The sequence below is a fragment of the Idiotropiscis lumnitzeri genome, chromosome 2 (assembly GCF_059441095.1).
Source record: "Idiotropiscis lumnitzeri isolate Australia: NSW breed Sydney's pygmy pipehorse chromosome 2, RoL_Ilum_1.0, whole genome shotgun sequence".
Lineage (NCBI taxonomy): Eukaryota > Metazoa > Chordata > Actinopteri > Syngnathiformes > Syngnathidae > Idiotropiscis > Idiotropiscis lumnitzeri.
In genome coordinates, this window is record NC_142392.1 from 16,427,485 (window position 1) to 16,453,108 (window position 25,624).

Sequence of the window (25,624 nt, forward strand, 5' to 3'; positions counted from 1 at the left end):
CAAATGAGACAAACCTGCTTTGTGTAGCACAACACGAGGCTGGTTGTTAACTCGTCCAGCAGTTGAAGATGTTGCTCGTTCTCTTCTTTTATTCCACAAAGTTCCTCTTTGTACTTGGGTGTCGTTTTTTCACACATTTTCAAACGCCAATCCCAATAAATCCGCACTTGATCTCTGCTTGGGGATAACTCGTGTGCTTCTCTTTGTTCGACGAGACGAATGAAAGATGGCGTCGTTTTTCAAAGTTGCATTGAAAGGATTTCCTTCGAGAAAACCGCAGTCTGCTCTGCACGCATGCGGAAGAATAGGACACACCCCGCTGTGATATGATTGGCTCCTGGCTGTGTGGAGCACTGTCATTGTAAATGATGGCAACGAGGCTCTTGTCTTGTAAAACGTTTTAATTGGCGAGACCACTCCAACAACTCCCCACTTGCATGAACAATCTCGCGAGACCCCTGCGAGACCATTGTGACACTCAGTTACCGTAAAGATGCAACACAGTCGCAAAGACAAATATAGCACCATTACATGACATCTCCCCTCATTTGTGTTATTTTCAATAACATCAAACAAGCACACATTTTCCCCAACTGGGCTGCAAAATGCAAAAAAGTAAAGATGCCTCTCAGAAATCAAGTTAACCTGAAATATGCATCAATCAAACAAATCCCAACAGCATGAGAATTTTTTTCTTTTTCCATTTTTCCCATTTTTTTTCTTTTCCTTTTCTCCCCAAGGACCATGAGTCTCAGTCTCACAGGTCAAGCCTGTCGACTGGTTTGCACACCCGCCCAGAACGGGTCACCACCCGAGTAGGTGGGGAAGTCGAGGATGTCGACTCGCTCCGGCATACAGAAGCGGTGTCGTCTCTGCCGGTGTTGACAGGATGGACATCCGTCGGCTTGTAGTCTTCGGATGCTGCTGGGACTGACTGGGGAACTGGCCCAGGTTTGAGGTGACGGCGGTTCCGCCTCAGTTCTGCTCCTTGTGGTGTCCGGATGAGGAAAGACCTAGGTGTTGTACTCTCTCATGAAACCGCAGCTGGCAAACACCATGACTTCTCGTGATCCAATTTGGAAAACACTTGGTCACCTGGATGTAAAGAAGGCAAAGTTCTGGCTCCATGGCGACGGTTGAAGTAGTGAGTCTGTTTAGCCTTTTCCTTCTTATCTGTCTCCTCCACATCTGTCCTGCTGGGCCACTTAGGTTTGAGGTTCTCCTCCAGTGTTGGAAGTGTCGTTCTATTTTTCCTCCCCATCAACAGCTCAGCTGGGCTGTAGCCTGTCATGGAACAGGGAGTAGCTCGATGACACATGAGCGCCATGACAGGGTCCTCCTGCTTCAGGATCCTCTTAGCTGTCTGCACTGCTCTTTCTGCATGTCCATTTCCTTTTGGATGATGAGGGCTGGACGTGTAGTGTTAGAAGCCGAGCTGTTTAGAGAACTGCTGGAATTCAGCACTTGTAAACTGGGGACCATTGTCGCTCACAATCTCACTTGGAATGCCGAATCTAGGGAAAACGGTTTTCAAACTTTTATTATTTGTGCACTCGTTGTAGATGGCAGGTGTAATATTTCAATAAACCTTGAGTAGTAATCCGAGATTACAAGGTAGTTATGTTGTTTAAATTCACGGATGCCCATGGCTACTCTCTTCCAAGGTCGCTCCGGAAACGGTGTGGATAGGAGTGGCTCCTTTTGTTGACTTCTTCTCATTTCGTAGCACACTTGACATGATGCCACGAGCTTGCATATTTCCGATGAAAGTCCGGGCCACCACACGGATGAACCCGCTCTCTGTCTACATTTGATGAGGCCTTGATGTCCCTCATGAACTTTCTGAAGTACTTCCCCTCTCATTGATCGTGGCACAACAATCCTACACCCTCTCAGAATTAGGCCATCGTGCACTGACATATGCTCTAGCAACTACTGGCACTTTACTGATGTGCTCAGGCCATCCTCTCTCTATTAGCCCTGCAACACATTGAAGTTCGGGGTCAGCGGCTGTCGCTACCCTAATTTCCTCCAACTTGCCTGTAGATGCCGGGATCCCTTCCACCACACTAGCCACATAACAGGCCACATCGCTATGCGTTTCGTTTACAGTGTTTGCGTTCGGTAGCGGGCTGCGTGACAGCGCGTCCGCAACAATCAGGGTTTTCCCAGGAGCATATTCAGCGATAGGGTTGAATCTCATTAGTCTCATGAGAAGACGCTGGCAACGTAAGGGTACATTGTCCAAACTTTGATTGTTGATGAGAGGTACAAGTGGTTTGTGATCAGTTACCAACTTGAACTGTTCCAGTCCGTTAAGGTATCTGTCGAACTTCTCGCACGCCCAGACACCAGCCAATGCTTCCTTTTCTATCTGTGCGTAGCGAGATTCTGCATCGCTTAGCCTTCGGGAGCAATAAGCTACAGGTTTCCAGTGATCTCCATGGAGTTGCAGTCACACACCACCCAGTCCATAACTGCTCGCATCAGCCGACACAGCAGTTGGCATCCCCACATTGTAGTAGGCAAGCACCGGTGCAGTTGTTAGCAATTCCTTAATGTTCTCAAAAGCTGCTTGTTGAGCGTGACTCCAAGTCCAGACGGCATCATTCCTCAGGAGCTCATGCATTGGCTGACCCACCGTTGAGAGGTTTGGAATATACCTTCCTAGGTAATTGACCATTCCCAATATCCTCTTCAGCTCTTTCAAATCACCTGGTGGCGACAACTGCCGTATAGCTTCCACCTTCTCTGGGTCTGGCCGGATGCCAGACCTGTCGATGAGGTGTCCAAGGAATCGCAGCTGGTTCTGTTTAATTGAACACTTATCTTTGTTGAGCTTCAGGCCAGCAGTCTGGATGCGTTGCATCACCTTCTCCAAGTTGTCGTCGTGCTCCTTCTCAGTAGCCCCGTACACCAGGATGTCATCCATGAAGACCTCAACCCCTTCAAGGCCCTGTAGAGTCTCCATCATCTTCCTCTGGAAGATCTCTGGTGCACTTGTAATTCCAAACGGGAGTCGTTTAAAGTTGAAGCGGCCAAAGGGAGTGATGAATGTAGTGAGCCTACAGCAGTCTGGATGGAGGGGTATCTGGAAGAACCCGCTGGCTGCATCCAAGGAAGAAAAGACTGTAGCTCCGCTTAGTTTCGCTATGATGTCATCAGCTGTGGGCAAAATGTACCGTTCTCGTTTAACAGCCTCATTCAGCCTTTTGAGGTCGACACAGATGCGGGCTTTTCCTGTGCTTTTCTTCAGGACTGGCACCATGGGTGCACACCAGTCAGTGGGCTGTGTAACCCTCTCTATTATGCCATTTTGTTCCATCCTCTGTAACTCTTCTTTCACCTTTTGCAGCATGGGCAGAGGAACACGTGTGTATGGCATATGGTTGAGCATTGTCTTTTAATTGTATTCGCACCGGTTCAGTCTTTAAAGTCCCATGTTCACCGTATGCTTGTATGTGACCTCTGTTGGTCACCAACTCATCTATTCTCCTCACCAGGTTCATTTTCACAGACATTGGCCGGCTGAGGGGGTTATTCACCGTGCGACCACGAATAACATAAACTGCGAGAGGGTAGGTTTTGCCTTTATAGGTAACTGTGCTTTGGATCAGACCTAAGCACTGCAATTCACCACCTGGACTATCAAGTGGAATGTCAGCAGGCTGCAGTTGTGTTTTGGGAGTGAGCGAACGGTAGGTCTGTTCGCAGATGACGTTCACGTCTCCCCCTGTGTCAATTTTAAATTCTGCTGGTGTAGATCCCAGCAACAACTTCACGGCCCATTGCTGTGAAGTTCCATTTGCTTTTCTCACTGACCCAAGGAAATACGGTTGCTGTTGCTCCGATTGCTCTGTGACTTCACTCACCGCTTTTTTATTCCTACACACTCTGCTCCAATGTCCCACTTTGTTGCACGAGTTACATGTAGATTTCTTAGCAGGACACATTTCATCCTTATTATTGCTTGGCTTTCCCACATTTTCCACATTGTCCATAACAGCTCTCCCTCTGCTTGAAGTGTTGCTTGGTGCGCTTTTTAAATTTATTGGTCACCTCATGTACCATCCCAGCTGCTTCTCCTTGCATGCTAATTTGGGACGTTACCTCCTCACACTGCCTGACCGTCTCAATCGTCCGCGCCAGCGTTAGGTCGTTTATCAGCTGCAGTTTACGTGAAACCTCCTTGTCCAATATTCCCACGACGATCCTGTCGCGAATGTTCTCCTCTCGGGTCGCGCCGAAGTCACAATGTTCGGAGAGCTCGTACAACACCCGAATGAAAGTCTCCGCCTTCTCGCCCGGCCGCTGTGCGCGCTGGTGGAAGCATGCGCGTTCATGTATCACATTCCGTCGTGGCACGAAATAGTCATCGAACTTGCAGAGTACTCGGTCAAAGTCATTTCTGTGTCCATCTTCGGCGAATGTAAACGACTTGTAGATGTCCTCGGACTCACTACCCATGGCGTATATCAGGCTGCTCACCTGCACCGCACCCTCTTCTCTGTCGAGTTTAGTGGCGGTCCTAAATCTCACAAATCGCTGCTTCCAGTCCGGCCACTCTCCTGGCTTATCAAAGGGGAAACCCGTCGGGGGATTAAACTTGGCCATTGTTTCGAGTTTACTTCTGACACCATGTAAATGATGGCAACGAGGCTCTTGTCTAGTAACACGTTTTAATGGCGATACCACTGCAACAACTGCCCGCACTTGCATGAACAATCTCGCGAGACCCCCTGCGAGACAACTGTGACACTCAGTTACCGTAAAGGTGCAACACCGTCGCAAATACAAAATTAGTACCATTACATGACATTTACGATACGTTTTAAAAAAAAAAAAAAAATTATGGTGACTATACGTTTTTTTTAATGGTTACTGTAAATTTTTGTCTTCTATCTTAAGAAGTCACGCAGGTACAGTGATGCTGCAAGCTTGTGTCTCTTTAGTTATTGATTTGCATTCTCGTCTATGTGTGTACACACGAGTTCGTCTGGTAACTAAACACACATCAGGCAATACTGCCAACTACTGACTAATGATATAACTGCTATCATTACAGTTACTATACGTTTGAAATCAAACCACTTCGTCGTGATGACGTCAGACATTTCCGTGTTCCTTTCATTTTATGTTTAGATACTTAATGGTTGCAATACAACATTTCTGTTCATAGCTGCTGGCTCTCCACCCAAATGCAGTTCAAGTCAGACTTCTGTTAAACGTCGAGCGTACATAGAAACAATTCATTTTAGCGATTAGCGCGCTTAGCACCTCCTCGCCTCCTCGATTAGCACGCTACTTGTTCGTGGAGTCGTTTATTAGCCATCACGTATCTTGTTGCTGCTCCTGTGCGCGGACTTAGATATAGTTCAAATAAAGTCCGTTCTGCTGCGGCGCAAGAAAGCTTAGCGCAGGGCGTTTAAGTAGCGGCAAAATAAATCACTTCCAGGACAACCAGCGACAGGCCGACGCTATATATATATTTTTTAATCAATACTGCGTGAACTAGGGGCACAAACAGCTTTGACGAGCTCAAACTCGTGTTGTCTGAGATCGCCTTTTTCGGTCCCAAAACGATGCATCGTTCAGATGGACTACGGCGGAAAAAAAGCATGTTCCCCAGGGTCCCACGCGCCCGCCTCAGCATCGCACCGCGACCCACGATTTGAGAATCACGGCTTTAAAGAGTGAAGATGAAGACAAGGGTGAGAGTGAGGACAACAGACACGCGGAGCCTCCAAGCATCACGTGACAACAGAAGGTGACGAAGACGACTGGGGGCCATCACAAGCACATAGTGAGTACACATCGTCCCACGCTCCTGAAGACGACAATGATGATAATGATGATGATGATTTTCGGCACCGCGCAAGTGGCTGCCTGTTTCAGCAGCACTGGCTCACCGTTGAGCCTTCTTCGTGTGTTTTTCCCTTTACCCTGTTTATTTATTTATTTATTTCACCTCATCACAGCAATGGACATCAAACTTGTGGTGGTTTTATTGCTGCTGGGGGCTGTTTTTTGCGCGACCGTGTCCGGAGACATAACTCTGAGTTACGGATCGATCGTGTACACAAGAGATCACCTGTTAGCACTCCGTGCTAACCCCGCACCGGCTGCCGGAGCGAGACCCGATGTCCCCCGGGAGCTGAGGAGGAAGAGACGGGGATGCGGGGGCTAAACACCAGGCAAGGAGGAGACGATAGCACCCTGTCCTCCCATCCGTTATTATGGGGAATGTTAGATCTGTTCCCAATAAAATGGACAAGCTAACAGCGTTAACCCGTCTCGAGTGGAATTTCCGGGAGGCTAGCTTGCTGATGTTCACGAAGTCTTGGCTAACAGAGCTAACGCCGGACGCCATCGTCAAATTGGACGGCTTCCAAATTCTACGTGCGGACAGGACACTGGAAAGCGGTAAGAAGAAAGGAGGAGGGCTGGCTGTGTTTATTAATGATAGATGGTGTAATCCTGAGCACATCACTATTAAGGAGCAACTTTGCAGTCGGGACATTGAACTTCTAGCTGTTAGCGTGCGTCCGTATTACGTCCTACGAGAGTTCAGTCACGTGATCTCGGTGGCGGTGTACGAACCTCCGTCTGCTAAGAGTGAGACAGTCTGTGACGTACTGACTGCTGCTGTGAGTAGGCTACAAACAAAACACCCAAATGCCCTGCTCCTTATCACTGGTGACTTCAATCATGCTTCTCCTTCCTCCTCTCTGCCTTCATTCACACAATATGTGACTGCCACACCAGAGACAATAAAATCTTGGACCTTTTCTATGCCAACACCAAGGAGGCATACACATCACTGTCCCTCCCCTCGCTGGGCAAAGCTGATCACAACTTGGTGGCTCTCCTTCCTGTGTACAAACCTCTGGTCCGCAGGCCGCCAGCTGTGACAGGCAAAGTTCAGAGAGGGTCTGGAGAAGCAGAGGAGGCCCTAAAGGACTGTTTCAACACAACTGTGTGGGAAGTATTCAGCGAAGCTCGCTGGGAGGACACTAATGGTCTAACGGACACAATTACAGACTATAATAATTTCTGCATGGAGAACACCATTCCCACCAGGACAGTAAGATGTTTCTCCAACAACAAACCATGCATCACACCAGACATTAAAGCTCTCCTGAAGGAGAAAAACAGGGCTTTTGTGTCAGGCGACAAGGAAGAGCTGAAGAGAAACGTCAGCTGAGAAGGAGGATCAGAGAGGGGAAAAAGTCCTATGGGATGCGGATGGAGGAAAAGCTGCAGAGTAATAATGCCATGGATGTCTGGATGAGCCTGAAGACCATTTCAGGCCACAGAAACCAAAGCCCCAGAAGGGGGGGACCTTCATTGGGCAATTGAGTTGAACCTATTTTTCAATATGTTTGATCAGATGCGTGCCCCCGCTTAGTCTCCCCTGCTGCAGCCCCCACCAAGCCCTCCTGCCGCTGCGAATGAGACCCTCTCTCCCCCTCTCTCTCCTCTCTCCTCTCCCCCCCACAGGCTTCAGTTCCCTGCCACATCAGACAACCACCACTTCCTACTGCTCAGCCTTGTTCCTCACAACATCTCAGGTGAAGAACCAGCTGAGGAAGATAAAGGCAAGGAAGGCAGCGGGTCCAGGTGGGATTCGTTCCCAGCTCCTCAAATCCTGCGCAGACCAGTTGTGTGGAATCGTCCAGCACATGTTCAGCCTGAGCCTGAAGCTGGGCAGAGTCCCCCAGCTGTGGAAAACATCCTTCCTGGACCCCCCATCCGAAGGAGCTCAACAACTTCAGACCAGTGGCGCTGACGTCTCATCTGATGAAGACCCTGGAGAAACTGGTCCTCGTCCATCTGCGCCCCCTGGTGAGCTCTTCGATGGACCCACTCCAGTTCGTATACCAGCCTGGCATCAGTGTGGATGATGCCATCATCTACCTGCTCCACACTTCACTCTCCCACCTAGAGAAGGCGGGGAGCACTGTGAGGATCATGTTCTTTGATTCCTCCAGTGCTTTCAACACTATCCAGCCCACCCTATTGGGAGACAAGCTGGAGCAGGCGGGAGTGGCTCACCACCTCATCACATGGATCCATGACTTCCTCACAAACCGGCCACAGTACGTGAAAACACACGACTGTGTGTCTAACGTGCTCCTCTGCAGCACAGGAGCGCCGCAGGGAACTGTTCTGGCTCCCTTCCTATTCACCTTCTACACCTCGGACTACAAATACAATTCCTCTACCTGTCACCTGCAGAAGTTCTCTGATGACTCTGCGATTGTCGGCCTCATCACTGACGGAGACGATCGGGAGTACAGAGGGGTTACGCAGGGTTTTGTGGACTGGTGTCAGCAGAACCGCCTCCAAATCAACGCTGGGAAATCCAAAGAGCTGGAGGTGGATTTCTGCAAGAGTTGGCACTCTCCACCTGCACCAGTGAATATCCAGGGAACAGACGTTGAGAGGGTCTCAACTTAAGAGTACCTGGATGTTCATCTGAACAATAAACTGGACTGGAGCGACAACACAGACGCTCTCCATAGGAAGGGGCAGAGCAGACTCTTCCAACTCAGGAGACTGAGGTCCTTTGGCGTTCAGGGGACACACCTCAGGAATTTCTATGACTCTGTGGTTTCATCTGTCTTTTTCTTTGGAGTGGTCTCCTGGGCAGGAGGCATCTCGGGCCGGGACAAAAAGAGACTGGACAAACTAGTGAGGAGGGCCAGCTCTGTCCTGGGCTGCTCCCTGGACTCTGTGGACTCAGTGGGGGGCAGGAGGATAACGGCGAAACTGTCATCAATGCTGGACAACCCAGCCCACCCACTCAATGACACTCTCGGAGCACGCCAAAACTCCTTCAGTGATAGAGTGAAGAGATTTTTCCGCTCCTTCCTGCCGGCTGCTGTCAGACTTTTTAACAAGAACATTAGGACAGGTGTCAGGTTCGTCAATCAGACATAATATATTTTATCTTACCCCTGGTGTTCCGTGTTGTCCCTTCTGGTTCAGTCGGACGGTGACCGAGCCGCGCGTCGGGATGTTCTAGAGAGGCTGGCCTCAAGATGAGGGTTTTAAATACTAGTTGCTGTGCACAGTCTTTCTTCAGCCGTCACTGTTCTCTCCGCTCGATCCAGTCACCATCCAGCCCGAACTTTGAAATGTCACGGAAGAATCAGAGACAAAAATAGACACGAACACCAAGTGGCAAGAGTCTGGCAGCCAGGAGAGATGATACCCCAGTGATCCTGTCGAATCTCTGAAGCTTACTGCACCTCCCTGGGCCTTTTATTGAAAATCACGAGTTATATCACAATACAGGTTTACACAACAGATCAAGGGTATGTTTATTCTGGTCGCAGCTGTTGTTGATCCTGCTCACGTCTGCACTTCTTTCATGTTGATTTGGAGTCGACTTAACCTGGGTGCAGGTGGCTGTTCCCAGAGTTGTTAGTTAATGTGTGAACTAAAATTAGCAACAAAACCTATACCGTATAGTTAATGTTGTGCCGTGTGATATCAACTTCTCTTTATTACATTTGTTAATAATTGTTCATGTTATTTCTCTGTAGCCACTTCATAAGAATTTCTTTATTATTCTCAACATTCTTTTTTAGCATAGGTGTCGTCGTAGTAGCAGCAGACTTCAGCAAACATCTCTTATCAGGATTCAGCACGATGTTGCTTGCATCAGCTTTTCTCCTGAATTTCCACTCAAACTGCAAACACTCAAGCATAGTCTACTTCACTAGACTGCGACATGTTATATGCACTACGTATTAAAATAAACTGTGTCACGGCAAATGTATAATAACCTCTTAATATTATTCTAACAGGTATAATTGACAAAATGATAGTTTTTTTCCGAAGTGAGATTCTGCTTCGCAACAAACCCCAAACGCTTGATAGAGCTCAACCTAGAAAGTGTATTTAGCCAGTCAGAAATTTATTCAGAAAGTGAAATATTAAATGTATGTGAGGGGATATTCGAAGAGTTTGAGTTATGTTCAATGGACCATACATATACGAGCCAGCCAAACACAGCGCGAAAACCAGCGCTGACTCCAGTCGCCATCAAGTTGCCAACTCCTGACATTCCAAAACCTTTGAGAGAAATTGAGACTATTTGCGTTTCTCTTTCTGGTTCTTTTTATAGTTCAACTTCGAGATCAGTTTTTCACCTTTTCACACAGCGTAATGAAGGCCAGTTGAGCAAGTGGAACAAGTGATTTCATTGATGATTGTGGAAGGCAACGATTTCATAAGCACCGTTTCTTCTCACACCGTTTCCATTAGGTACGATTAAACAGACAACTGAAAAGCAAAACATTAACAAATGTTATTCCAGGCAAAGGCAATAAATTTTATTTACATGTTTGATGTTAACACACAAAAAAACTCACCATCACTCAGACACAATGGTTCTTCTGGCACTGATCACATTGGCTTAGTGTCAATAAAAGAGCTTTGCAAAATTCAATTTCATCATATTTTATTGAAAATCACATTTACATTTTACCACAAAGAGTCGGTTCTTTCATTTTTTTTTTCTTTTTTTAATCTTCAAGTATCGCTGCAATTCTCACCAGCACAATTGTGTCTCTCAGCATGCTGTTTAGTGAAGAATGTTTTAGCACAAACGCTGCAACTGAATGGCTTGTCTCCATTGTGTGTTCTTGTGTGGCTTTGTAAACTTGACCTTTGAGAGAAACTCTTGGCACAAACTGAGCAGGAAAAAGGTTTTTCTCCAGTGTGTGTTCTTGTGTGGCTTGTGAAATGCGACTTTTGAGAGAAACTCTTGGCACAAACTGGGCAGGAAAAAGGTTTTTCTCCAGTGTGTGTTCTTGTGTGGCTTGTGAAATGCGATTTTTGAGAGAAACTCTTGGCACAAACTGAGCAGGAAAAAGGTTTTTCTCCACTGTGTGTTCTTGTGTGGCTTGTGAAATGCGACTTTTGAGAGAAACTCTTGGCACAAACTGGGCAGGAAAAAGGTTTTTCTCCAGTGTGTATTCTTGTGTGGCTTGTGAAATGCGACTTTTGAGAGAAACTCTTGGCACAAACTGAACAGGAAAAAGGTTTTTCTCCAGTGTGTGTTCTTGTGTGATTTGTTAAAAATGACTTTACATTAAAGCTTTTGCCACAAACTGAGCAGGAAAAAGGTTTTTCACCACTGTGCTTTCTTATGTGGTTTGTTAAATGCAACTTTTGAGAGAAACTCTTGGCACAAACTGAGCAGGAAAAAGGTTTTTCTCCACTGTGTGTTCTTGCGTGCCTTGTGAAATTAGAATTATGGGAGAAGCTTTTCCCACAATCTGAGCACGAAAAGGGTTTTTCACCACTGTGTGTTCTTGTGTGGATTGTTAAATGAGAATTTTGAGAGAAACTCTTGCCACAAATTGAGCAAGAAAAAGGTTTTTCTCCACTGTGTGTTCTTGTGTGCCTTACTAAATGAGTCTTTCGAGAGAAGCTTTTACCACAAACTGAGCACGAAAAGGGTTTTTCACCACTGTGTGTTCTTGTGTGGTATGTTAAATTTGATTTTAGAGAAAAGCTTTTACCACAAACCAAGCAGGAAAAAGGTTTTTCTCCACTGTGTGTTCTCGTGTGCGGTTTTAACGACAGCTTTGAAGTTAATGAGTCAGTGTGACATGCCCTTTCACCTTTGGCTTGCCCATCATCATCATCATCATCATTAGTATCATCATCATCGTCATGAGCGTCTGATGTGCCCTCATTTTGTGCTTGTGATGGCCCCCAGTGGTCTTCATCACCTTCTGTTGTCAAGTGATGACTTGAGCTGCTGCTTGTCGGCTCCGCCCCTCTGTTGTCCTCACTCTCATCCTCTTCAGTCTTTTTAGGGACAACGTTCACTGGTGACTTGTTGACCTCCGCCTCTTCCTCCTCCTTTTTGATGTGAGTCAAGTCTGGCTCCTCTTTCACAGAACGGAGATCGTATACACTGACGTCTGCGGGACACAAAAAGACAAATTTGGTTTGGTCAAGTCAAAGTTCAGGCGGCGACTGTCTTATATTATTTCTCCCGTGCTACCTTAACTTGTGCCTGCCGCACACGGAGCAATGCATGCGACCCCGATTTGGACCAGACCATGGGGGCATTTCACAAAATTACGTCCTACGATGTAAACCTCCTTTTAGCAGCACAACAGTGATAAACGAGCATTTAAAAAGGAAGCACGTTGCGGCTAATGCCCGATTTCATTCCTGACATAGTCACAGACGTTTCTGGAAGCGAGCTGAAGTTAGCACACACTATCGTGTGCGTCTGATGGAACACCTGTTGTGGGACCCTAAGATATTAATGGGGGGCCACTGGGGGCCATCGCAACATAATCTCATTGATAAAATAGGAATCCTTCAAGCGAAATATGTTTTCAAGTATTTCATTTTGCATTTATGGATAGTTTCATCGTGGGTACTTTTTGCTTCCATTATAATCTGGATCCCTAAAAGAATTCAAGGAGCCCTGGCATCAGAGTCGCTATTTATTGTATGATTTACGTTACTTTTTTTTAACCCAAAATGACATTTATCCTGCGAGTAAGTTCCGACGTTACCCTTTTTATTTTTATAAAATTTCTGTTTTGAAATAAATTTTAAAACAAAATTACGTTTGAAGAGTAAAAGTTCTTACACATAAGCATTAAGCAACAACACTTTCACTCTGACTTTCATGTTGACATATTTGAATAATGACCGTATATTTTAAAGTTATCCAATATGTATTAAAATTAGACTAAGATACACCATAATAATATTAGAGTTCACTTAATTATTTTGTACCTGCAATGATGCATAACAGCCATCGGGTGTCAGTAATGAGTAACAAAGTAACACAACACCTCCCATTATTCCGTCGTCATCGTCATTTGCAAAAATTACCGGGAACTATGAGTTGTGGGGGAGATGCAAACCACCTGGGCCACAGGAACTTTATGACCAGGAACTAAATGTTCCTGGCCTTGTTGGTAGAAAAGGGGGTTGTGGCGTACTCCCTTTTTAAGCCCATAGTAAGCCAAAGATGCAGATGCATTCCTTGCAGCATGCGCTTGTTCACTGATGAGATCCGTGCAACCCTGGATGGATGCATTCAATGTATTTTAAATGTTTGGATGGGGTGAAACGATGCACATGTGCACAAAACTTGAATTGCACCCGACGAAGCCAGTACAAAGTTAATAAATAAATAAATAAGACCAATACGTACTTGATTTAAAAAAAAAACAACGTATTTTGTGTTTTATCCACTAAAATTGATCAACCGCCATTAATGTTTTCGCCGCAGTGTGCACATATTTTAGATTCAAGCAGAATTCCTTCCGTAAGGAATTGCTTGAACAAGATATAAAAAACAGAAAATGTAAAATGTTAAATAATCAGTTCAAATTTTATACTGGGAAAAAACATGGCGTTTAGCCCCCACTAATGGTTATTATTTGGCATATATTTTCTACACTGATTTCATTTGGCAAAAACAAATGTTCAGCAGACCTGCAAGTAAAAGGCAATATTTAAAAATAAAACGGCAATAACCTTGAACGCATTTCCCCAAACAACTTAATGTTGTGATGCACATTTTTAACGATAGAAAGTCGTTCTTTACAAAGCAAATGAGAGTAAGACGTGTACAAACCTGCTTTGTGTAGCACAACACGAGGCTGGTTGCAACCTTCGTCCAGCAGTTGAAGATGTTGCTCGTTCTCTTCTTTTATTCCACAAAATTCCTCTTTGTACTTGGGTGTCGTTCTTGCACACATTTTCAAATGATAATTCCAAAAAATCCACACTTGATCTCTGCTTGGCGATGAGTCATGTGCCTCTTTTCGTTAGCGGCTAGCTAGCTAACAAGTTATGCTAACTACGCCGAAAAGCATCAACGCGCGAAAATGAGATTATCGTGACACAAAGACTTAATGAATTATGTCGACGTCCTTTAGAGTAGCACTGGACATCCTGTGAAAAAATTACAGTCAGTTCTACACTAAATCAGAAAAATGTAGCGGTGGTTGTTTTTATTTCGGTGTGGACGGGTCGGTGGATGTGGTCGAGGTCCTTCGGAAGCTGCGCGCTTGCTTATGACGTCATGCTTTAAGCGCGTATTTTTCAAATATATTTCTTTGCCTCTGTGTTTGTTTTTACCCCTGGCTGTTCTGTTTTGATATATATTTTATATAACATTTTAATTCGGTTGATGAAAAAAATTAACAAAATAACTAAATTCGCTCCGACGTCACTTCCGCCTATTTCCCGAGAAGCCGCTGCTGGAACAGCAGTGGGACGTTTACGTTTCTCCTTCCGAACTTGCAACAATACTGTGGTTCACTCGGGCTGCTAGATTGTATGAATATAATGTCTGCATATACTAGCAGTGCTTCTCAATTATTTCACACCCGCCCCTACCAAGAAGAAAAAGATTCGCGCCCCCCCACCACCACCAATTTGTTTTCTGTCTTTGTAGATTGATATTAGATTGTCAATAAAATATCCCTTAACTAAGCTAAATTGACAAGAAATATAATTTTGAGAACTATTATAGTGAGGATCTCGAAACTCAGTACTCTGTTGTGCAAATATTGATGAGATGACAAATATTTGTCATGTTATTGTTGGAGTTGGGTCACCGTGGAAATAAGAAGTAGTTAATAAATCAACCTTTAAAAGCCAAACTTACTCCAATGCGTGTTCGTTTTTTGTGCTCAAGAAGAAAAGGGTAAAAAAAAGACTCAACAACTGATTAGAGTTCCGATATTTAGTTTCTTCAATTTCTGGAGTTCAGGAAATAGTACAAAGACAGATATCTGGGCGTCTTTTTCTTAATCTCACGAGAAAACTGCACTCGGGCGAGCACAGTCGAAAAATGCGCGCCATCTTTCAGCCCAGCTTCAGTTTTTATAGGAGTTTTATATGTCAAAGGTAATGTAGGTTGAATCGGTCGTCCTCGCTCCCTCCCACGGCACGGGTCCACGTCCAAGGGAAGGTCCTCCCCAGGTTCGTCATCGTCTGGATAAGTTGATTCCCGTCTGGTCCCCAAGACTGGCACGCGAAGGCTGGCCTTCTCCGGCGGGCAGTCCCTCCGTCTCTCTCTCCGCTGGCATTCTTTTGTAATCTTGTCGGTGTGTGCGCGTGTATGTGCAAGTGTATGTGCAAGTGTATGTATATGTCTGTGTGTGTGTATGCGTATGTGCATGTGCTCCGTTCTCCAATTGTTCTGTCTTTCGGAATGTGTTTCTTTTGATAGCGTCTGTGTGAGTCCTCCAGTGCCCAATTTGGTATGTTTGCATCTTCTACAGCCAATGTAGAGAATGTGCTTCGTCGTATTTGTCCATGAAGTGCTGTGAATGTGAGGGCAGCTCATGGAAATGCTATGTGTAGAGGTTATTTTAGATTAAATTAGTTTCTTCTTATTTTCGTTGTTCAACCTCTTCGTTTGGTGGCGAATAAAAACAACTTTTTACGCGTGAACAAACACTGATGGTCGAAGCACGACAAAAAGACCGTGTTGCTCCTTCGCCATCATCTTTATTTCTTCTTCAACCAAAAAACACTTTGTTCTTCGTGCATTACAGTAAATAAAGAATTGCGCCCTCTAACGTTGACACATTTCACTCCACAAATCAAAATAATTACAAAAGACAAAGAAATGTATAATTTCTTCTCACAAACATACAAATGGCAAAAAACAAATATTTGCAATCATTATCCATAAAAATATAAACATTTGTGAAATGGCGCTAACAACTCATATTCAGAGACACAAAAGACAAGGGCCTGGAAACCCTCAGTGTTGAGAGAACACTATATCGGCAAAGGTAGGCCCCGCATTGTCTCCCTATACATTGATGACGGCGCTGAAGAAAGCGGACACAGAGACCGTGACTGAATAAGTCATCAGAGCTGAACAGAATATCACGGCGCTGAGACGCGCGGGTGAAGCGCCGAGCGAAGGGTTGATGATGGCAATGATTATGAGAGGGCTACCGGAAAAATATAAGCCGTTCACGTTAATGGTGACGCACGGCTCAACGGACGTTTCGCTGGGGGAGTTCAAGGCCAAATTATGGAACTTCGAGGCAGCGGAAGACACAGGATCACTCGCCGAGGAGGCCGGAGGGACAGTGATGAACGCACGGGCGGCGCAAAAGAAGAAAAGCAGACCGCCGACGGAGCTGGCGTGTTGGCGATGCGGCGAAAAGGGTCACCGTAAAGATGACTGCTCAAAGACTAGTTGGTGTAGTTCCTTTAAACACACAGGACCAGCGGACAAAGCATGCCGGAAGAAGCGCGGACAAAGCGCTCGGTATGCGTGCGTCCAAAAAGGCGGAGACGATGATGGCGGTGGCAGCCATGAAATGCAACATGATGACGCCAGGAGAGCAACCGGAGGTGAGGATTACTCCTTCAAGACGGAGACTGAGAATACCAGCTGGACAGCACAGCAAATGCAACAAAAGGTATTGATTGTGGACACAGGTGCATCGTCCCACTTTATGAACGACAAAAGATGGTTTAAGAACTTTGTGAGCAATTTCAGGCCGGAGAAACACAGCATGGGGCTCGCAGATGGGAAACGTGTTTTTGGGCTGGCACAAGGCAAGGGAAACGCACAGGTGTGTCTAATAGTCAGTAAGGGGCGTCGGTGTAAAGTTACGTTCAAGAACGCCCTCTACATCCCATCCTTGCCTCAAGAACTGTTTTCCATGAAGTCAGCTACTGCTAAGAGTGCCAAAGTGTTCTTCAAGGAAGGCGAAGACGTTCTTACGGCGCCTGATGGTCCAACATTTGACATTTATATGTATAAAAGAATGTACTACTTGAAAACAGAGTGTCATGAAAATGATGTGTGTAAAGTCAGCCATGATATTCAGACATGGCACGAGATAATGGGGCACTGCAACTATGAGGATATATTGAAATTGCAAAATATAACAGTTGGCATGCACATTAGTGGTGCGAAACACAAGCCTGATAAAGAATGTGATGTATGCATAAAAGGGAAGTTCGCCCAAACGAGAAACCGAACTCCAACTGACAAGGTAAAGACACCGCTAGAACTGGTGAACACAGATTTAGCTGGTCCTATTAGCAACAAATCCATTGATGGTTTTAAGTATGTGCAATCTTTTACAGATGTGTATACAGGTGCGGTGTTTGTTTATTTTTTGAAAGCAAGGATGATGGCGATGCTCTTCAAGCTACCAAGAAGTTCTTATCTGATGTAGCACCATATGGCACTGCGAAATACATACGGTCAGACAATGGAACCCAGTTTACAAACAGAGACTTTAAGACACTGCTACGATAGAACAATATGAGACATGAAACCTCCTGTCCTTATTCCCCACACCAGAATGGGGTAGCTGAGAGGGAATGGCCGACTCTTTTTGATATGGCTAGGTGTAAGCTTATTGACTGCAACTTACCAAAGAGCCTGTGGCACAATGCTGTTCAGGAGGCGGCATATATAAGAAATCTGTGTTTTAATAAGCATACAGGCACCACTGACAGGAAAAATGTGTCATTTATCAAGGATGCACAAGTTCGGGTCAATATGCTCTGCCTATCAACAAGACAGGATTAAACTTGACTTTAAGTGCGAAAAAGGACACTTTGTAGGGCATGACAAAGGCAGTCCAGCCTTTCTAGTTTATTATCCAGTGAGGGAAAGGTGTTCCCACAGACTGGTAAAGTTTGTCACCAAGACAACATGTGAAAATGAAACGCTGACTTATGAGTTAAACCTGCAACCTAGAGTGAGTTGTGAAGTCAAAGACACCCCACAACCTAGTGCGAGCACAGACATACAAACTGGTGGTTCAAAACAACCAAAAGATGATGATGACAAGCACCCTAAAGGGATACCACAGGTCCCACGTAGTGGGAGATATCCTACCCAAGAACGAAGACCACCGGGTTATCTAAAAGATTATACTCAAGACAGCAGTGAGGAGGATGACAGTACACTTGTTAGCATAGACCAACGCAACAGAGTAATGTGCAATATTCCCCTAAACTTTAAAGAGACCTGAACATCAACTGAGTCAAAAAAATGAAAGAAAGCAATGGACGAAGAGATGAAGTCCTTAGAGGACATCCACACTTTCACTTTGACTTAATTGCCAGATGGCAGAGAGACAGTGGAAGGGAAGTGTGTCTATTCAATCAAGGAAGGCAGTGATGGACGTGAGATGTACAAGGCCAGGTTTGTAGTGAAAGGTTATAGCTAGAGAGCAGGAATAGACTATGGTGAAACATTCTCACCGACAGCAAATCTGACTCGTGTACGGGTGGCGATGCAAAAGGCTGACGTAAAAACAGCTTATTTGCACGCACCCATTGATAGAGAAATATACATGGAACAACTTGAGGGTTATGAGAAAGGAAGAGATGGGCTAGTGAATAAGCTGGAGAAGTCCATTTACGGCCGAAAACAATTTGGACGTAATTGGAATTTATTACTTCACAAATACCTAACCGGGAACAAATTTATCCAGAACCAAGCAGACCACTGTGTATACACGAAAGAGTCTAAAGTAGAAGGGAAAGTGATCATTGTTATCTGGGCTGATGACCTCATCATTGCCGCCAATAACACAAAAGTGGCTTCGAGCAAGTGAAGAGCATGCGATCCACCAAGTTTAAAATGAAGGACCTAGGCAGGTTAAAACATTTCCTTGGCATGGTCTTCAGCCACTCGGAAGGCCGTGTAAATGTGACACAAAACAAGTACCGTATTTTTACGGCCATACGACGCGCTGCCTCAAAGTGCGCAACACCAGTTGAGGGTGCTATTTCTGTCTTTAACGCATATAGGCGCGCCGCATTACAAGGCGCTAGCTTGTTCACTCACGCTGGCGAACGCTGCATTACAAGGCGCTAGCTCGTTCGCGCTAGCTCAGCTGGGTTTGCGCTAGCTCGTTCGCGTAATCTCAGTTGATGTCAGCTCCCCAGGACTCAATCCCATTAGGAATTGCTGTCAGAGATATCACCCCATTTTAATGACAGAGGTCATGAAGCTATTAGGAGTCACTGTCAATAACAATGACTCTAACCAATAACAGGTGTCTTGGCAAAAGTCTACAAGACAACGTCAGGGGAGGGACTTCACTGGTCACCACACTCCTTAGAGTCACGGTTTCAAATCAAAACAAAAAAAAACTCAGCATACAAGCAAACAATGAAATAAAGAAATAAGATTAACACAAAACTTGTATCTATCATGCCATCAATATACCCAAAAGAAATAAAAAATAACACAAAAAGATTATAGCAATGGCTTCTTGGGAGCCACTCAGCCTTAGCTAATTACAGCAATGGCTTCTGGGAGCCACTCAGACTCAGCCAATCACATGGCTGTTTAGAGAGATGTGCATTGCTGTTTGGAGAGATGTGCTGTTGTGCTTTGGGCTTTTTGTCTGTTGTCTAAACCTGGGACGTTTCTTGCTTGCAATAACATAAATGATAAGACAGACTACAACATTGTGGACAGCTGCCCTTTGTCCAGCTTTTTCCAACACCATCACCCAAACACCATAGTCACATAATGTATAGTCACGGTCAATTAGAAGCATAGATAACTCACACTTTGTTCAGCAGGGTGTGCTAACATGCACTCTGAACAGCCCATTGAGTAAAAGGGTTGATGGTCGCGAGTGATACTTAGTCCATATAATGGGCGGGTTGCTTTACAAGGCGCTTTGTTTGATTTGCGGAAGATTCAGGACTTTAAAGAGCGCCCTATGGGCCGGAAAATACGGTATGTGGAAAAGATCCTAAACCATTTTGACATGCAAATGTGTAGAACAAGGGAAACACCCTGCAAACAAAAACTAGACTACACTGAAGATGCGCCGAGAATGACTGATGTAAAAATGTACAGAGAAGCGGTTGGCAGTCTCATATATTTGGTCACCGGCACACGCCCTGATCTATGTTTTGTGGTGAGCCAACTATCGCAACATTTTTTCTGAACCCACAGATGAGCACTGGATCACGGTCAAACATGTCTTGCGTTATCTCAGAGGTACAACCGACGGACAGCTCTGTGTCCAAAAGAGCTGCGAGGGTCTTGGTATTCGAGCTTACAGTGATGCAGATTGGGCGTCGGACGCCACTGACAGACGCAGTACCACAGGGCATTGTGTGAGTATGTGTGATGACAGTGCACTGGTCTCATGAAGGACCAAGAAACAACAAACAGTAGCACTATCTACCTGTGAGGCAGAATACATGGCTTTAGCCCTAACAATACAGGAGTGTATTTATTTGGAACAACTGTTAAAAGGTATTGATGACTATGTGTACACGAAAACTATCATTCATGAGGACAATCAAGGGGCTATCGCACTTGCGAGGAACCCTGTATACAGGCAGAGGTGTAAACATGTGGACATCAAATATCATTTTATTAGATCCATCATAAAAGATGAGAAGATGATACTTGTTTCCTGTTCCACAAATGACATGGCAGCAGATGTTATGACCAAGCATGTGACCAAATCTAAATTGAAAAAATTTACAGGGGTCATATTTGGCATAGAAATATTCGACAATCAAATGTCATGTTATTTCTTTATGTCTTTGTGAAAGTTGTTCAGTTTACAAGTAGTTCATAAGTGGGAATGTTGAGTGTAATTGTATGACTGCTTATTTCTGTAATGTGCTTATTTGTCACAAGGGGTGCTGTCGCTGACAGATGATGTTAACACGCGATGTTCGGCAGGTGCTCACGCCTTATTTCTCTCTCTCTGCTTTTGGCTCTTGTGAGGAGCAGTTCGTGTGCGTTGCTGGAATAAACTACGCCACTTGGCAAAAGAGAGAAGTTGTCTGCATATCAGAATTATTCTTCTGCTGCGACTTGGCATTAAGGTATAATCCTAGTTTGCCACATAACGGTGGATTTTATCAATGGCGAAACGGTTAATTCGTGCAGATTTATTAAGAGTCGCCCTTTGTTTTTCATTCATACAGAAGAAACGGACAATTTTAAAAAGATATTGTTGAAATGAGAAACAGAATGTGCTGTTCTAAAGAAAAAGATAAATATGTCCTTTATTAGTCCCACAATGGGGAAATTTGATAATATGTTGGGTTTGTTTCTCTGAATATACTTTTTTTGTTGTTTATTATATTGTGTGTTGTTTCCAGCAGCCAATCACATCACAGCGAGGAATGTCCTGACTGACTTCCGGTTTTCACTCCGGTGTCGGTACCAGATGGGGACGGGTTGCTCGATGTGTTCGGGTTGTGGACGGGGTCCTTCGGAAGCCTGCTGATGACGTCAGGCGTTATAATATATTTATGTATTATATTTCTTTGACTGCATGTTTGTCACCCCTGTGTGTTACATTTGTGTGTTCTGAGTTACTAAATAAAAACAATTACAAAATAATAAAGTATATTTACATCATACTCTGTGTGCCTGTCGAAGAAGTCACGTCAATTGTCGGAGGGAAAATTTGGAAATACTAGATTGAGAAATATTTCACACTATATGCAGACATTATATTAATACAATCTTGCAGCCCGAGTGAACCACAGCATTGTTGTAAGTTCGGTCGGAGAAACGTAAACGTCCCACTGCTGGAGCAGCAGCGGCTTTTCGGGAAATAGGCGGAAGTGACGTCGGAGCTGACTCGCCAATGCGGCGTTAATTTAGTTATTTTGTAAAAACAAAAATATCAACCGAATTAAAATATTATATAAAATATATATTAAAATAGAACGGCCAGGGGTAAAAACAAACACAGAGGCAAAGAAATATATTAGGAAAATACGCGCTTAAAGCATGACGTCATAAGCAAGCGCGCAGCTTCCGAAGGTCTTCGACCACATCCACCGACCCGTCCACACCGGAACAAAAACACCCACCGCTAAATTCTTCTGATTTAGTGTGGAACTGACTGTAATTTTCACACAGGATGTCCAGTGCTACTCTAAAGGACTTCGACATAATTCATTAAGTCTTTGTGTCCCGATAACCTCATCTTCGCGCGTTGATGCTTTTCGGCGTAGTTAGCTTAGCTTGTTAGCTAGCTAGCCGCTAACGAAAAGAGGCACATGACTCATCGCCGAGCAGAGATCAGAATTATTGGAATTATCATTTGAAAATGTGTGCGAGAACGACACCCAAATGCAAAGAGGACCTTTGTGCAATAAAAGAAGAGAACGAGCAACATCTTCAACTGCTGGACGAAGTTTGCAAGCAGCCTCGTGTTGTGCCACTCAAAGCAGGTTTGTACACGAGTGGGTTGATCTGAATCAGAATGAATTGACCAAACCAAATCTGTGTTCATCTTTTTGTGTCCTGCAGACGTTAGTGAAAAATATTTCTGTTCTGTGAAAGAGGAGCCAGACTTGACTCACATCAAAAAGGAGGAGGAGGAGATTAACCAGTCATCAGTGAACTTTGACCCGATAAAGACTGAAGATGAAAAAAAGGATGAGAATGAGGACAAAAGAGGGGCGGGGCCTCCAAGCAGCAGCTCAAGTCATCACGTGACAACAGAAGGTGATGAAGACCACTGGGGACCATCACAAGTACATAATGAGGACACATTATCAGATGACGATGATGATGATGATGGGCAAGCCAAAACTGAAAGGGCATGTCACACTGACTCATTAACCTCAAAGTTGTCTTTAAAACGGCACACAAGAAACCACGGTAAAGAAAAACCTCGATTTTGCTCAATTTGTGGCAAAATTTTCTCTCGAAAGTTTCATTTGACAATTCACACAAGAACACACAGTGGAGAAGCATCTTTTCGCTGCTCAGTTTGTAGCAAAAGCTTTTCTTTACAGTCAAATTTAAAAACACATACACGATTACACACTGGAGAAAAACCTTTTTCCTGCTCAGTTTGTGGTAAAAGCTTCTCTCAAAATTCAAGTTTAACAATCCACACAAGAACGCACAGTGGAGAAAAACCTTTTTACTGCTCAGTTTGTGGAAAATGCTTCTCTGTAAAGTCAACGTTAACAAGCCACACAAGAACTCACAGTGGAGAAAAACCTTTTTCCTGCTCAGTTTGTGGCAAAAGCTTTTCTGGAAAGTCAAATTTAACAAGTCACATAAAAACACACACTTGAGAAAAAAACTTTTCCTGCTCAGTTTGTGGCAAAAGCTTTTCTGTAAAGTCAAATTTAACAAGTCACATAAAAATACACACTGGAGAAAAACATTTTTCCTGCTCAGTTTGTGGAAAATGCTTCTCTCAAAAGTCAAGTTTAACAGAACATATAAGAACGCACTGTGGAGAAAAAACCTTCGCCTGCTCAGTTTGTGGCAAAGGATTCTCTCTAAAATCAACTTTAACAAAACATAGAAGAATACACAGTGGAGAAAATCCTTTTTCCTGCTCAGTTTGCGGAAAAAGTTTCTCTCAAAAGTTAAGTTTAACATATCACACAAGAACACACAACGGAGAAAAACATTTTTCCTGCTTAGTTTGTGGCAAAAGTTTCTCTGATAAGTCAAATTTAACAAAACACACAAGGACACATAGTGGAGAAAAACCTTTTTCATGCTCAGTTTGTGGCAAGAGTTTCTCTCAAAAGTCGCATTTAACGAGCCATACAAGAACACACAGTCGAGACAAGCCATTCAATTGCAGCGTTTGTGCTAAAAAATTCTCCACTAAACATAGTACTGAGAGACACAATTGTGTTGGTGAAAAAAGCAGCGATGCTTGAAGCTTAAAAAATGACAAAAAAAACTGAAGGAACCGACTCTTTGTGGTAAGACGTGAATGTGATTTTCAATAAAATATGATGAAATTGAATTTTGCAAAGATCTTTTATTGACACAAAGCCAATGTGATCAGTGCCAGAATAACCATTGTCTCTGAGTGATGATGAGTTTTTTTGTTTTTATATCAAACATTGTCAATGAAATTAATTGCCTTTGCCTAGAACAACATTTGTTAACGTTATGCTTTTCAGTTGTCTTTTTAATCGTACCTAATGGAAAATGTGTGAGAAGAAACTGTGCTTATGAAATCGGTGCCTTCCACAATCATCAATAAAATCACTTGTTCCACTTGCTCAACTGGCCTTCATTACGCTGTGTGAAAAGGTGAAAAACAGAACTAGAAGTTGAATTATAAAAAGAACAAGAAAGAGAAACGCAAGTAGTCTCAGTTTCTCTCAAAGTTTTTGGAATGGCAGGAGTGTAGTCCAGCAAAAAGGCCACGATTCAGACTGATATCCAGATTTTCCTTTTTTATTTCTCCTTTTCCTCTGACGGCGTTCGGAAATTCCGGAGCCCCTTAGGGGACATGGAAGAAAAAAAAAACAACAACAAATCTTTGCTTTCCCTTGCAAAGATTGCGTTCCCTCGCAAATGCAAAGTTGTTTTTTTTTTTTAGTGAATGTTCGTTTATTTATTTTTCCAATACGTGTTTATGTACTTCCGGGTCAGTTTGGCTTGCCTAGCCTCTGATGCGCGGCTGTTTGAGAGACGACAGTACGTCAGATGCGGCAATAATCTTAGAGGGTGACTTGGAACGTTTCTTGCGGTCAAGAGATGTCCCTCACGGTGACATTCTGCACATGAAAAGCAACAAGGTACATACAATTAACTCAAACGCACATGTCAAACTCAAGGCCCGGGGGCCAGATCTGGCCCGCAACCTCATTTTATGTGGCCCGCAAAGGGCAAATCATCTGCATCAACTTCCTGTTTCTATCATATTTTCTTCACTTTTAACAACACTGAGATATGAGATATTGCCATTTATTTGTTAGCAGTCCTCCCCTTTTAAAATAAATGGAAAAATTGTTGAACAATTACTTAGGAGCTTCTGATTTCAAAACTGGCTTTCCATTCAATTTATATGGGTTCACAGTCATACCGGCCCTCTGAGGGAAACCACAACTACGATGTGGCCCGTCCACAAAAATGAGTTTGACACCCCTGCTCTAACGAAATAACCTTAATAATAGCAATATGGGTCCCTACTGTTAATGTTTTTGCATAATACTAGCGTGCAAACTGTTTACCTTTTGAGTGGCAAGAAAAGTATTGCTGTTCTGTTTTCAATTTGTAGTTAATTTAAATCCTGTTATTGCATTCAAATTACTGTGTAGTGTAACGTTAAATATTTTTCTAAATGTTTTTTGTACAGCGCAACTTTAGTTTTGTTATGAAGCAGCGTAGTTCGTACCCGGAAATGACGTCATCAAATCGGAAGTCGCGGAAGCAGGAAGTATAATAATAGATCACCAATAAGAGAGAAATGTGATGATAATGAAGTCCAATCGAGCACAATCTGCATACATCTTTTGCCTTTGGTAGCATCGTGGGTACGTACAAGTTTGTGTTAATAACATTGACTATTACTCTAACTATCCTGAGATTGCCCAACTCACCAGCACCACTGCACAGTCCATTATTGTTCACATGAAAGGGTTCTTTGCAAGACACGGAATTCCGCAGTGTGTTGTGAGTGACAACGGTCCGCAATTTGACTGTGGATAATTTCAACAGTTTGCAAAGCAATATGGATTCACTTCAAGCCCTTTATACCCACAGGCAAATGGCCAGGCTGAGAAGGGAGTGCAAATCATCAAGAGACTGCTAAGGAAGGCCAAGGATGATGCATCTGATCCTTACCTTGCCCTATTGAGT

General features: G+C 44.0%; 2 protein-coding genes across 2 annotated transcripts in view; one reads left to right on the forward strand and one right to left on the reverse strand.

The window, feature by feature from the left end:
* LOC148341826 (uncharacterized) overlaps positions 1-25,624 on the forward strand; it is a 447,376-nt gene that overhangs the window by 30,013 nt on the left and 391,739 nt on the right. The window lies entirely within an intron of this gene.
* Positions 10,536-16,355, reverse strand: LOC148341827 (uncharacterized). Its single transcript, XM_088283777.1, has 3 exons — positions 16,269-16,355; positions 13,631-13,730; positions 10,536-11,945 (listed from the first exon to the last, which is right to left on the reverse strand). The coding sequence occupies exons 1-3, from the start codon at positions 16,353-16,355 to the stop codon at positions 10,543-10,545; spliced, it is 1,590 nt and encodes a 529-aa protein (XP_088139903.1). The 3' UTR covers positions 10,536-10,542.